At 48.3% G+C, this 14,643-nt stretch overlaps 1 protein-coding gene across 2 annotated transcripts; it reads right to left on the bottom strand.

Moving 5' to 3' along the window:
- RNPS1 (RNA binding protein with serine rich domain 1) lies at positions 1 to 14,181 on the bottom strand. Of its 2 annotated transcripts, XM_012441767.3 has the most exons (8): positions 14,123 to 14,181; positions 10,358 to 10,545; positions 9,966 to 10,121; positions 8,909 to 9,100; positions 8,567 to 8,669; positions 8,107 to 8,260; positions 1,326 to 1,467; positions 1 to 686 (listed from the first exon to the last, which is right to left on the bottom strand). In XM_012441767.3, the coding sequence occupies exons 2-8, from the start codon at positions 10,426 to 10,428 to the stop codon at positions 587 to 589; spliced, it is 918 nt and encodes a 305-aa protein (XP_012297190.1). In that variant the 5' UTR covers positions 10,429 to 10,545; positions 14,123 to 14,181; the 3' UTR covers positions 1 to 586. The 2 variants fall into 2 exon arrangements, with proteins under 2 accessions (XP_012297190.1, XP_012297196.1); XM_012441773.2 differs by lacking the exon at positions 10,358 to 10,545 and having other exon boundaries at positions 14,123 to 14,173.
- Between the last annotated feature and the right edge of the window lie 462 nt (positions 14,182 to 14,643).

Here is a 14,643-nt window from a genome sequence, read left to right as displayed (position 1 = left end):
GTGACCCAGCAAAGCTGGCTCTCAACTCACTCAATCAGTTTCACAGTAGGGCGATGGGGTAGGGTGTGTGCATGGGTGCACGGACAGAGAACCATGCACAGCAACTACCATGGGTGAGCGGCTCTCCCGGGGTGTGTGACCCTGGAAGTCAGGAGAGGCCTCGAGAGGCCAGGCCTAACAGGGTTGGCAGATGCACTAAAGGAAAGCCCAGGACAGCTCCCTTTCCAAAAGGACACTGTACAGCAAGGGCAAGGCCTGGCCACCCCCCGCCCCCCGAGCCTCACTCATCCCTGGTGGCTCTGTCACTGAACTGACTCTCAGAAACTGAAAACGGGTGAGCTTTCTAGCCAGAAACTCGGAGGGTATCTTGGCAGGCACAACACACACCGACACACTTCTGCAGCCAGAGCCCAGCCGGCAGAGGGGTGCGGGGTGCTGCCTGCTGCCTGCTGCCCGCTGCCCGCTGCCCGCAATGCCTGCCCAAGTGAGGGGTTTGCTTTCCTACTGATCTTCCTTTGGCTAGAAAAGTGACAAAACTGAGCTGGGTGGGGTATAAGTTACAGGGGTGAGAGATTCAGTGGCCTGCTTAACGGGAGGAGTTGGAGCTGGAGCGGCTCCTGTGGCGGCGGCGGCCCGGGGAGCGTGATCGCCGGCGCACAGGGGACCTGCGCCTTGGGGAGCGGGATCTGCAGGAAGAGGAGAAACCACATCAGAAGAGTTCAGACTGTAGAGGCAAGCTAGCTTTTTTCTGTGCAATTCTCCATAGTTTTACTTTTTAGTACTAGAAGTTGGGACAGGTCCCATCTGATGGGCCCGTCCCTGAGCTCTTGGGAACGGGTGCTCATGAGACCCAAGGCAGAAGCCCAGGCTTTCTTCCTCTTCCCCAAAGGCTGAAAGCATAGCTCACCACTGGCAAGAGAAGGCCAAACTGTGGCCTTTGGCAAGGGATTACCACCCCCACCTCACACCAACTCCTCTGACACCCAACTTCCTCCTCTCCTAGCTCTTCTTGTTAGCTCAGAAAAAAGTTAGACCTGCACCTGGGCTCACAGGTCTAACGGTCTCCTGGGAAGGCCACGTCACGCCATGTCACTGTTCAGACTTATAAAGCTGTGTTGGTGCACGCTAGGGCCTCTCCTGCCTGTTGCTCACTGCAGCCCTGACCCTCCTGCTTTCCCCATGAGCTCTGAAGGGCTACTACTCTCTGCCACTCCTAACCCACACAGCAGCGGAAGGCAGGCAGGGCTGAATAAAGGGTCCCAAAGTCACTGCGGTCACATGAGGTTTGTGGCCTGATCAGTTCACTGAAACAACAAATTGTTTACCTTCTCCTCATCCGTGGGGGAGACCTGCGCCACATGGGTGGTGGCGGCAGCATTCTCCTGGGAGGGCTGAATCGCCTGGGAGGTGGTCTAGGCCAGGGTGCCAGCACAGCGGTGGCAGTGATCTCCTGGCCATCAATTTGTCCTGTTGAAAAAGAGAGCAAGTCATAAAATATCTAGCAAGCATCTACCCTAGACAAAGCATGCCACAGTGAACGAGACAGGCCTGGGGGGACAATGACAACATAAGATAATCACAGAAATAACAACATCATGAGTAACATTTCATGAGGACAGGAGTCATGGAACATAAAGGAGATACCGATCTCGTGTCAAGGCATCCTCCCACATCAAAAGTTATGCAAGTCAAGAGCTAAAGAATGTGCTGGAGGTCAGGCGCAGTGGCTCATCCCTGTAATCCCAGCACTTTGAAAGGTCGAGGCGGGCAGATCACAAGGTCAGGAGTTCCACACCAGCCAATATGGTGAAACCCCTTCTCTACTAAAAATTCAAAAAATTAGTGAGGTGTGGTGGTGCATGCCTGTAATTGCAGCTACTTGGGAGACTGAGAATGTCTTGAACCTGGGGCGGAGGTTGCATTGAGCTGAGATCACACCACTGCACTCCAGCCTGGGCAACAGAGCGAGAGAGTTCTTTTCAAAAAAAAAAAAAAAAAAAAGGGGGTGGTGGAAGAAAAAGTGCTGAAATCCACTAGGCGTAACAGAAGGGATATATGCCTTGCCCTGTGCTGTGAAAAGGACCCATAGTGCTGTGAAAAGGCAGCAGTGAGAGCAATTGACAGGCAAACAGAAGGCCTGAGGGTCAGGGTGGGGCGTCCTGGCAGGGCCATGCAGGTGGTATCCGCATTTGCGCTTCCTTCTCCTACAAAGGGGAGCTGGGTCTGAGGCCAAGAGAAGGGGGAGACCTGTTAGGAGGGCTCTGTGGCACTGAGAGGGGCATGAATCAACATCAAATGAAATGGTAGTAAAGGAAAAGGATTCAGGGGTAACTGGGAAGTGAAGTTGACAGAGCTTAGTGGTGGATGGGATGGAGGTGATGAGGGAGGGTCAAGATGAGCTTCCATTCATGGAGAGGTGGGGCTCCAGTGGGGAGCAGCATGAAGGAAGTTTCAGGAAATACTGAGGACTGTGTTTGGAAACAAGCAGTCTGAGAGAGGTGGCTCTCTGCATGTGGATGGCACTGAAACACAAGCCATGTGCGTGCAATGAGGTGGCAAGAAGTGAGGAGAGGCAGTGTGGGACAGGGGCTCCAGGGAGAGAGCAAAGGAAATGGAGGTGCAAACCCAGGAACCCCAGGGGAGCATGTGCCCCAACCTCAAGAATTGTCTGGTAGCTGGGGATATCGGGAGCCCAAGCGCAGCCCCTTCTATGCCCTAAAGGGTAAAGGGCTCTTTTGTTTTCTCAACTCCTACCTTCAAGGCACCTTCAAAGTGCATGGGGACTAACTTGGGCAAGTGGATATGTATTCAGAACATACTTAAGAGGTTTAACTTCAGTAAACTCAGCCTAAGTTAGCCCAAATTAGGGATTTCACAGCACTGAGTCTAGAATAATGAAGAAAAATCTGTCTTCTGTCTAGCTACCAATAAAGGCCAACCCCTTCTCATTTTCTCTTGGACACAGCGTGGACTCACTCCATTCAATGACAGTATGGGGACACACACAAAAAATCCTACCAGAATCTTAAGAAAAGCTGGAATGTCTATAATCATGCCCACCCAGAAGGTACCCGGGTGTCCTTGGTTTTTAGCTCAGCAAGTGCTCAGACTGTCAAATAGCAGATAATCAGCAGACTCCAAAGCAAAGATGTGACTCACAAGGCTAAAAGCTGATGTGAGTACACAGAGCTCCTAACCCATTTCAGAAGGACTTAAGTAACTTGAAGGAGAAGTTACTCAAGTATCAAGGAAACTTTCCTGATGTCTGAACTCTACCAGAGCTCAAAGGCAATTACTGAAAAAAACAGTTAAGCTATTTATAAAGTTTTTAACAGGGCCTCAGAGGACGCAAGGTTCTGGGGCACGCATACCCCGCTCTCCACCAGGCCTGGTGGCCCAGATGGCAGAGTGGGCTGACTGTTCTCAGTGCCAGCCGCCTTGGTCACACAGCAGCAGGGAGCAGAGAAGAGATGACTCCACATTCCTCAAAATGTTGACTTGATAAAGTGAAAATCTACCACCCAAAACTATTCACAAGGGTTCATGTGCTTTTAAAACCATTCTGCCAGATACAAACAGCTAAAAGTGTTATGAGTGGCTATAAGACATAAGTGTTTGAGAAGTAAATTCAGTAAATCTAGTCACTCAGCAAAATACTAAAAAAGCTGAAATACTGGCAAACTTTGATTCTCAGAAATGATTAAAGGAAATATTCCCATATAAAAAGCCAAACGTATTCTACGTAAGAAACCTGCATTTGATCCTTAAGGTTTTAACAGATTAGAAACTCCCTAAAATGTTAATCTATGCATATTTGCTAAATTTTTTTTTTTTTCTTCAAGAAGTGTTCCCTTGAACTGGAGCTGGGGAAAAAAAAAAAGTGTTCCTAAAACATATTTTCAGTAATCATACACGCAGTAAGAAATGGAATCCTGAAAGAGCTTCTGGGACTCACAAGTGTAGCCCATGCCAGGCACAGTGGCTCACACCTGAAATCTCAGCACTTTGGGAGGTCTGGGCAGATCACGTAAGTCAGCAGTTCCAGACCAGCCTAGTGAACATGGTGAAACCCTGTCTCTACTAAAAGGATAAAAATTAGCCAAGCGTGGTGGCACCTGCCTATAATCCCAGTTACTCGGGAGGCTTAGGCAGGAAAATGGCTTGAACCTGGGAGGCAAAGGCAGAAGGGAGGCAAAGGCAGAAGCGAGCCAAGATTGCGCGCCCATGTACACACACACAAACACACGCGTGTAAAGGTAAAACTGGGCTTATTTGGTACCAAAAATCATACAGGAAGCAATGCCAAAGCCAAATATAAAATGGGGTTTGGCTTTGTTGGGGCTATATTTGTATGAATGTTATTGGTATGCTCCAAAATCATGTAAAATTCCTATAATTATAATGTATCTTAGTGTGTGTTATCAGTAATGACTGTAATTGTTATATTAAATTATCGCGTCACAGAGGTAACAAATTTCCTCATCAACTGTGTTAACTATGGCTACCCTAAAACTTTTTCTCAACCATAAACAATTGTTGTCTCCTTTTAATCCTCTTTAAAAGGATTAAAAACTACAACGAGGTGGCTCACACCTTAAATTCCGGCACTTTGGGAGGTCAAGAGATCCAGACCATCCTGGCCAACATGGAGAAACCCTATCTTTACTAAAAATACAAATAGCTGGGCGTGGTGGTGCATGCCTGTAGTCCCAGCTACTTGGGAGGCCAAGGCAGGAGAAATCACTTAAACTGGGGAGGCAAAGGCTGCAGCGAGCTAAGATCCCGTCACTGCACTCCAGTCTGGGAGACAGAGTGAGACTCTGTCTCAAAAAAAAAAGCTCTAAGAGGTGCCTGAAATACTTTGGAGGCTGGGATATCAGAATAAAGAAGAAATCTTCAGGACTGTTAAAGAGCTAAAATGTCTATTAATATAGAGCAGGACAGAAATTAACTGCATAGACTGAACTAATAGGAGACTGAAGTAATTTTTCTAACTTTTTGCTTAAAATGCTGCTAATCCTTTGTTTTGCTTTTCAAAGTTAAAAAAGACTTTTAAGTTATTAACAGCTTTTAACAATTAAATAAAGTATACTCCTGTGTATGAACAAAACTTGGGACATATTTGTTTCTCTCTACCTAATTTCTTGAGAATTTGGAAACGATTTGTGTGTTTTTTGAGACCGAGTCTCACTCTGTCACCCAGGCTGGAATGCATAATCTTGGCTCACTGCAATGTCTGCCTCCTAGGTTCAAGCGATTCTCCTGCCTCAGCCTCCCAAGTAGCTGGAACTAAAGGAATGTGCCACTGCGCCTGGCTAATTTTTGTATTTTTAGCAGAGATGGGGTTTCACCATGTTGGTCAGGCTGGTCTCAAACTCCTGATCTCAGGTGATCCACCCTGCCCAGCCTATTTGTACATATTCTTAATTTATAGTAATATAGTTATTTGCTTAAGTACAATATAAATTTGTTTCTTTTGTAACAGAACAGAAATAAAAAACCGGTTATCTGCGGTGAGCAAAGATTGTGCCATTGCACTCCAGCCTGGGCAACAAGAGCAAAACTCCGTCTCAAAAAAAAAAAAAAAACCCAACTGGTTATTTTACCAAGGCTTTACTGGAATGGTATGCTCTCCTTTAAGGAATCCAACTTAACCAATAAAGCCTTTAAAAAACTGGCCTCATATTCTGTGTACAGTTCCTGTACAGGGTTTCTAATCTGTGTAAAAAATATGTCACTTTCTAATATGCCAAAAATCCCATTATCTTGGAACCTCAAGAGAAGAGGAATTCACCCAACTCATATATATATATATATTTTTTTGAGACGGAGTTTCGCTCTTGTTACCCAGGCTGGAGTGCAATGGCACGATCTCGGCTCACCGCAACCTCCGCCTCCTGGGTTCAAGCAATTCTCCTGCCTCAGCCTCCTGAGTAGCTGGGATTACAGGCACGCACCACCATGCCCAGCTAATTTTTTGTATTTTTAGTAGAAACGGGCTTTCACCATGTTGACCAGGATGGTCTCGATCTCTTGACCTCGTGATCCGCCCGCCTCGGCCTCCCAAAGTGCTGGGATTACAGGCGTGAGCCACCGCGCCCGGCCCCCTCATAAGTATTTAATGGTACATATCCATGGCTGGGCTTGAGTTTAAAAAGGTATTACCTTAGATTCCTTCTATGGAACGAAGTTCCATCAAAGCCCATTTAAAAGGCCTACATAGGCCAGGCGTGGCGGCTCACGCCTGTAATCCCAGCACTTTGGGAGGCCGAGGCGGGTAGATCACGAGGTCAAGAGATCGAGACCATCCTGGTCAACATGGTGAAAGCCCGTCTCTACTAAAAATACAAAAAATTAGCTGGGCATGGTGGCGCGTGCCTGTAATCCCAGCTACTCAGGAGGCTGAGGCAGGAGAATTGCCTGAACCCAGGAGGCGGAGGTTGCGGTGAGTCGAGATCGTACCATTGCACTCCAGACTGGGTAACAAGAGTGAAACTCTGTCTCAAAAAAAAAAAAAAAAAGGCCTACATAAAAAATTATTATTCTTGCTGCACTGTATACAAATAATTAGGCCAAGTATAATAAAGCAAACCAGTCCTACCACAATTTGTCTTTTTTTTTTTTTTTTTTTTTTGAGACGGAGTTTCGCTCTTGATACCCAGGCTGGAGTGCAATGGCGCGATCTCGGCTCACCGCAATCTCCGCCTCCTGGGTTCAGGCAATTCTCCTGCCTCAGCCTCCCGAGTAGCTGGGATTACAGGCACGCGCCACCGTGCCCAGCTAATTTTTTTTTTTTTTGTATTAGTAGAGACGGGGTTTCACCATGTTGACCAGGATGGTCTCGATCTCTTGACCTCGTGATCCACCCGCCTCGGCCTCCCAAAGTGCTGGGATTACAGGCTTGAGCCACCGCGCCCGGCCCACAATTTGTCTTTTAATAAAAATGGGAAGCTAGAAAAAAAAAATTTCAAAAACAGTAGTATACCAAAATAATGTTTCCAATGTTTTCCTTTTTCTATTCCTTTTTCCTAATTGGAAATCACTGAAACCCAAGCTGTGCTTTCCTAAAGCCCTATAAACTGAAGACTAAACTTCTGAAGAAAACAGCAGCAACCTACTTATGTGTGTTGCTTGTTGCAGATGATTACGTTTCAGCAAGTGCTGCCTCTAAGCCCCCAAAACAGAAAAGTGCTACTGGGAACAAATCGACCTCTTCCACTCCAGCACCGTCTTCAGTGCCAGATAACAAGCAGCTTCTCTCAGCAGGAAGCAGCCAGGAAAGATGACAATGCCCCATCTCCCTATGATTCTCGTGATAAATAAATACACAAGCATTATAAAACATCACGTGCAAATTGACAGTGGGGACTGTGGCAGGCCAGGTCTCCCTAACACAGGCCTCCATAACAACTGTTTCAGTACTGACTGAGTAGTTAAGTTAAATTAAAAACCAGTGCCATTATACAAAGGCTAGGATGTAAGAAAGTCCACTACAAGTTTTACCTAGGCCTTTCCTGGGTCTTAAAACAACAAAATAATGAAGATATTCTTAACACGACTCGTTTAGGATTAAACAAGTTTCACTGGGGTCTAAAAAAACTACCCAAACCTCTGTGATTTAGCAGAAGTCAAAGGAAGGGTTATTACTCCAGCACCTAAACCCATTTAAATTAAGTAAATTTACTGACGCTCCAGAGGAAGGTCTCCAAGACTCAAACTTTAGTTATAGATTAAAAGAAGTTAATCACTTACATCTTTAGATAAATGCACACTTACGCATAGACATATAACTTAAAAAGTATATAAGCTCTGAAAAACTTTGTAATTTTAAGTTGGTCTGGCAATAATTTCCAGGCCTTCTCCATGCAACTGGTTGCAGAAATAAAAACTCTCTTCCTCCTCAGTTATCTGCATCTCATTACCAGGCCATGAGAAATAGCGGCCCAATCCTCAGTTTGGTCCAGGAACAACTGCATTCCAGCCTGGGCGATAAGAATGAAACTCTGTCTCAAACAAACAAACAAAAGAAGTGTAGTCCAATTGGAAATCAAGTCTCTAGGGGTGGTGGGTCTCTGACAGGTTGGGGTATGTGGCAGGGTCACCCACCTCCATCCATGTGCTTCAGCGCCTTTTCAGCTTCATCTGGATTCTCAAACTCTACGTATGCATAGCCTTTGGACAGATGGGGGTGCATCCTTTCCACTGGCATGTCAATCATTTTAATTTTCCCATACGTGGAAAATATCTCCATGATGTGATCCTAGAGGGAAAGAAGGGTCATTTGAACTCCCAGCTTCCAGTTAGTCATGTCAGATGCAAAGAAAGTTCACCACATCATGACTAACACTTTGGCAGGGTAAAACAATCCATCCAATGAGCACCAGTGTTGTTCTGGTATACATCTAGACACGTGTATTAATGGTCCACTAAGAGAACTAATCAGTGCTGTACTCAAAGCAGGTACCACCACCACAGTCCTCCAAAAGGTTACATTTTAAGTTTACCTGCGGGCACAGGCCTGCCTGTCCACATCCCACGGCCCACCAGAGAGATCCGTGATCCTCACCTTGGTCACATTCCTGGTGAGTCTCCCAATGTGCACTTTGGTGGGCTTAGGGGATGGGCTCCGCCTCTTCCTCTCCTTTTCATCTCTTTTAGGTGGTTTGGATCTGATTGAGAAAACAGAACACCAGAAACAATTTCTGTCAAGTCAAAATGTACTAGATTCTTTTTCAGTGGGCCTTATCTGATTGTATGACAGTTTTTCTAAGGAAGTTCACATACATTATTCCTGTCTCAGAAATCCTATCAAGGCAGAAAGACTCCTTTGGGGTCACTTTTATAACCCCAATGGTAAATCTCTAGCCCCCATCTTGTAATCTCTAGCTCTTGGGCATGGGGAACTCACTTGGAGCGGGAGCGCCTTCTATTGTCGTGTCTGCGCCGAGAAGGACTTGGAGAGCCGGAGGAGCTGCTGGAGCTGGAGCTGCGGGAGGTGCTGGAGCTTCCTGAGCGGCTGGAGGCTGAGGAAGAGCTGGAGCCACTGCTTGAGCCAGTGCTGGTGCTGGAGCCTGAGCTGGAGGTCGAGCTGGACCGAGACCTGAGGGCAAGGTAAGGGGTCACAACTACCATACGCCAAGTCTCACAGTACAGATACTTCCTCCAAGTCTGTTGTGCTCCCCTCAGGAGGAAACTGCTGTTCGGGTATCTCCAGGCCTCACTGCTTTCCCTAGTGTGGAAAACATCACTCCCGATCCATCCCATCCCCCAGCAAACCAGAGGCCTAGGTGTCACACTGTGCAGGGAACAGGACAGAGGTGATGGGCTGCTTTCTACCCATAGAGAAGCCTTTCCTGCCGGGAGGTAAAGGAGTCTAGCAAAAGTCAGAACTGCCAACTCAGGCTGGGAAGGCAGCTGCTGGCTGATGCTGACTCAAGCTCAGCTGTCTTTTCTTTTGAGACACGGTCTCACTGTCACCCAGGCTGGAGTACAATGGCATGATCTCCGTACCTTCAACCTCATGGAATCAAGCCATCCTCCCGACTCAGCCTCCTGAGTAGCTGGAAGTACAGGTGTGTGTCACCATGCCTGGTTAATTTTGTTTATTTTCCTCAAACTCCTGGGCTCAAGCTATCCTCTTGCCTCTGCCTCCCAAATAGCTGGGACTATAGATGCATGCCACCATCACACGTAATTATAAAAATATAGAGACGAAATCTTGTTTTGTTGCCCAGGCTGGTCTTGAACTCCAGGCCTCAAGCAATCCTCCTGTCTGTGCCTCCCAAAGTGCTGGGATTACAGAAATGAGCCACTGCGCCTGGCCAATCTGCCATAAACTAGGGTTTCTACTAATAATCAGAGAATGTGATTTCTTTGTAAATAATCAAGAAAACCGGAGCCATCTGTGGGGCGTGAGGGTATGGCTGTGGCACAGGTCCCTCCAGGCTCCAGGCCAGCCTGCCCACCTGGTACTGCTGCTACCACTGGAAGCGCTGCGCCTCTTTCGGGTTTTGTCCCTGCTGCGATCCTTCTCACTCGACTCCTTGGTGGCCCCTTTATCTTTTGAACGGTCCTTGGACTTCTCATCTGAGCGGTCTTTGCGTTTGGTAGGAGAAGGAGCCCTGGATGGTGAGGAAGAGTGTCAGACTGTGTGCTGCTCTGACCAAACCCAAATAGCACAACCCAAAAAAGGGGATCAGCAGGGCCACAGAGATCCCAGGTGATCACAAAGCAAAGTGGTCTGTGGCTCAGAACACTCACTGTAGAATGCACAACATTTTCAACCTTCCCCTTTCTGCGGGTCCCTAGCAGTAAGCACCCCCAAAGTAGCACTAGAAAAATCTTACAGAAGGATTACCTAGTGCTGGACTTTTTATTATTTTCTTTGACTCCTAGCAAGCTCTTCTTTTTCACTCCTGATAAATCCATTCTCCCCTTCTGAGGTGTTCAAAGCAGCAATGACGGCCTCACTTATCTGAACTCTCACTTCTAACTGGATTCTGAGAAACGATCCCTAATTGATTGCAATTTACGCCAAAGAGCAGCCTAATAACAAGATAAAAGGATTTAAAGAGTGAACGAATTGGCAAGGCAGCAAGTCTACTTTGCAGTCAAAAGCTGAGCATACAAGGCGGCAGCAAGGGAGCACAGTAAGCAGTGTGTGTCCACACAACCAGGAACACAGGGGGACAGTCCCCACGTGCTCATGGAGGTGTCTCGTTTCACTATGTTGGCCAGGCTGGTCTCAAACTCCTGACTTCGTGATCCACCCGCCTTGGCCTCCCAAAGAGCTAGGATTACAGGCATGAGCCACTTTGACCGGCCAGTTTATCTTTCTTAAAAAAATGGAGGAGATGGTGGGGCCCATCACTGTCATTTTACAGGCTGAACAATTTAGTTTTCACCCACAAGTTTGATGAACTCCCTGCAGTCTTTTGAAAATGCCATGGCATCACATTCACATGCAGAACAGGGAAAAACCTAACTCAAGGGTGGCCTCCAGACAGGATTAGATCTCCTGTTTTATTGCAGCAATTTCCTTTTGGGATACACTGGATAATACGACTGGAAGCAAAAACCATTTCAAAAGTGACTACTACCAGAATCAAAACACTTAATACCCAAATGCAAACAGATAAAATGTACTGCATGAACATTTAAAAAGCACAAGAACTTTAAAAAGTAGTTATTGCAAATACTGTTCTTTAATAATATGCACATTGAGTGTGCAGGGGAAAACACATGCAAGTCTGCAATTTACTTCAAATATAGCAGAAATGTAACATAAACTTTTAAGTGTTTTTTTTTTTTTTTTTTTTGAGAGGGAGTTACCAGGCTGGAGTACACTGGCACGATCTCAGCTCACTGCAACCTCTGTCTCCTGCGTGTAGGTGATTCTTCTGCCTCAGCTTCCTGAGTAGCTGGGACTAAAGGTGTGTGCCACCACGCCTGGCTAAGTTTTGTATTTTTAGTAGAGACAGGGTTCCACCATACTGGTCAGCCTGGTCTCGAACTCCTGACTTCATGATCAGCCCACCTTGGCCTCCCAAAAGTGCTGTGATTACAGGCATAAGCCACCGCACCCGGCCCTCAAGTGGTCTTTATGTGGGTATTGACTATATAATTCAACCTTCCTATGTGCTTAAAAAAATAAGATGTTGAAGAAAATAAATAGGCACTGAGGTTGTGTGAGAGACTACCTACCATGTAAGTTTAGCAAAATGCCTGGACTGCAGCATGTGCTCAAATAATGGTAACAATTACTCAAAAACAAACTACTAATAAGTTATGGGCTCTATTTTAGAGGGACTGCTGCCTTCAGTATTTCCAGCCAGGTCTGCACAAGCTGCATGTTTTTTTTTTTTTTTTTGAGACAGAGTTTCGCTCTCGTTACCCAGGCTGGAGCGCAATGGCGCGATCTCGGCTCACCGCAACCTCCGCCTCCTGGGTTCAGGCAATTCTCCTGCCTCAGCCTCCTGGGTAGCTGGGATTACAGGCATGTGCCACCATGCCCAGCTAATTTTTTGTATTGTTAGTAGAGACAGGGTTTCACCATGTTGACCAGGATGGTCTCGATCTCTTGACCTCATGATCCACCCGCCTCGGCCTCCCAAAGTGCTGGGATTACAGCTGCATGAGTTTTTAAGTGAAGCTCTCAGGATGTGAGTCTCAGCTACTTCTGTCTCACCTTCTCCAACAGCCTGTATGTAAGCAGGGCACATTACACTAATGGGGTCCTGGTTTCCCCATGCAGAAATGCCAGGGGTGCTTCAAAACAGTGCTGAAAACATGTTCTGACCCAAGAAAGAAGAGCACCTGGCTTTGAGCTGTCAAATGAGTCATGGAGGGCCGAACATCACCCTTGCTGCTCTTGTCCAGGGCATAATGTTTTGCTTCAGAACAGTAAGGTTCTGCAGACACCCAGCAGGCAGTGCCTGGTATGGCTGGTGTCCTTGGACGTGAGTATCAGAGTATAGAATTCACAGTCTGGAGCCAGAAGGCCTGGGTTTGATTAGAAGTTTGACTGTGTAATTTTGAACAGGTCACTTATCCTTTCTCAAGTTTCTCATCATCAATATGGAGACAACTACAGTTCCAACCTTATAGTTATCCAGGGCATTAATCAAAGGCTTAATAAATGTTAGAAGGAAGAGTTGTATCTTCACGTCCAGAAGCTCCTTCCCCCCACAGACACTTGTCTCCAAAGTCACACATAATTTCTGAACTCTCAGCAGGGTTCCTGCACCCACCCACCTCAGGATCATCTGCAGCAGCACTGTCCAATAGAAACAGTGTGAGGAGCCACAAGCAGAATCTCAAATTCCTCAGTAGCCACGTCACAAAAATGAGTGAAATTAATGTTTAACATTTGACACATATCCAAAATATTTTTCCAACAAATAATCAACATAAAAATATAAAGGTTTACTTTTTTTTTTTTTTCAGAGTAAGTCTTCTAAATCTGGTGTGTGTTTTAACATCTCAGTTTTGATTAGCTGCTGTATTTCAACATGCTCAGTAGCCACATGTGGCCAATGGCTACCTCACTGGACAGCGTAGATCTAGAGTGGAGGTCACACCCGCATATTCCAGCCCCAACCCCCAGTCCTAAAGATCTGCCCAAATGTACTTTGTGAAATCAAAGTGCACCACTCTTAAGCACTCTAAGAACCACTGAGAAAGCAGACGCTTTGCTGGGTGCGGTCGAATGCTAGAAAGCAAAGGTTGAGGTTCTCTGTTCACACAAGTTCAGGTACCGGCTCAGGACCTCGGTTACCTCCCCCATCCTCCGGAAAGGTGCGCGTCCAACAGCCAGAGAGAGGAGAGAACAATTAGTTAAATCTCGAGGACAGGGCGTTTCGGCACAAATCTTCAGAGCACCTTCCCCATTTAAAAGTACATTTCAGGCACAGTTCATGCGAAATCAAGACAAAAAGCCTACTCCACGTTTCTCCTCCATCAACCTTAACCTTCCCGTATCCACCCCTCTGGGGTAACCCATCAAACTGAGCTAGGCCACCGTGCTCCGTCCATAGTGGGCCATATCCCCCAGGCCTAGCGCAGAGAATTGCACACGGGAGCCCGGGAAACGTTCGCGGAGTGCATGTCTGAATTAATGCCTCCGAAGCGGGGATCGGCCAGCCTTCCACTGTATCCCACAAAGAAAATCCGCGCCCGCCGGCACCGGCCCGACACGCCGACCTCGCCGCTCCCCGTCCGCGTTCACTCACAACTCCCTCGTCCAGGCGGCGGGCCGCGAGCGCTTCTAGGGCAGGGCCTGGCGTTGGGGGCCTGGGTCTCCGGCCCGGCAGGAGGGCCCCAAGGGCGGAAGCCGCGCTCCCCGCTGCTCAGAGTCCTACGGGCCTGGCTGGGCCGCCGCCGAGCGGACGAAGCAGAGGCGCCCTTCCGTCCGCCGCGGCCCCGACCACTTCCGGGCCACGGCCACGACACCTCCCACCCCGCCCACCCCAGGCCACACTCTTTCTTTTCAGAGTCCGCACTGCGCCGCCAAGCTGCCGCCGCACTGCAGGGCTGGGGAGTGGACCAGCTTCACGATGCTTCCTGCCGGGCTTGACGGGCAGCCCCCAAAGCTAGGATGCGGTCGGATTCCGCCCCAACTTACATCTTCCCGCCGCCAACACCTCCTCCTGCTTTCCTCGGCCGCTCAAGCCGGCTCCGCTGTGACGTCAGAGGTAAGGAGCGGGAAGACGCTGCCGACCGGCGCGCAGCGATGACGTAAATGCTTGGGCCAATGGGCGCGAGCGGTGAGGTGTTAAAGCGTCAAGGCAGTGTGTGCGAGCTGCGTTGGAGCATTCGCGGTGTCTCCCCGTCGGAGAAGTCTCTGTGACTGACCGGGCCGGTTGCACGCTTGCTGGAGCGGGCACAGGGGTAGCCTGCTGAGGCTGGGAGGGCCGCGCGATGACCGAGGCTCGTCCTCTGGCGCGGAGGGGGTTAACGCGGCCGTGCCCGGTCCCTTTCCTTGCGCTGATGCACTGGGCCCGCCTGGGCCTACTCCGGCCCCCAACACCGGCAGTGGACACCGGACGCTGGGATCCGGGCCCGGCTGCGCGGCGGCGGCGGGGCAGTCGTACAAGAAAGGCGCGCAGGCTCTGCGGCTTTGCTTGGCGCGACGTGGGGACCCGC

The sequence above is a fragment of the Aotus nancymaae genome, unplaced genomic scaffold (assembly GCF_030222135.1).
Source record: "Aotus nancymaae isolate 86718 unplaced genomic scaffold, 86718_ANA_hifiasm-v0.15.2.pri h1tg000049l, whole genome shotgun sequence".
NCBI classification, from domain to species: domain Eukaryota; kingdom Metazoa; phylum Chordata; class Mammalia; order Primates; family Aotidae; genus Aotus; species Aotus nancymaae.
Note: the sequence above shows the minus strand (reverse complement) of the source record. Positions and strands in the feature narration are given on the sequence as shown.

Excerpts from the sequence above, each read along its gene's own strand:
- RNPS1 (XM_012441767.3), bottom strand. The coding sequence starts at position 10,428 with ATGGATTTATCAGGAGTGAAAAAGAAGAGCTTGCTAGGAGTCAAAGAA. Across the intron at positions 8,670-8,908 it reads AGAAGGCGCTCCCGCTCCAA|ATCCAAACCACCTAAAAGAG; the intron begins GTGAGTTCCCCA and ends TTTCTCAATCAG. Across the intron at positions 8,261-8,566 it reads TCACCAGGAATGTGACCAAG|GATCACATCATGGAGATATT; the intron begins GTGAGGATCACG and ends CTTTCCCTCTAG.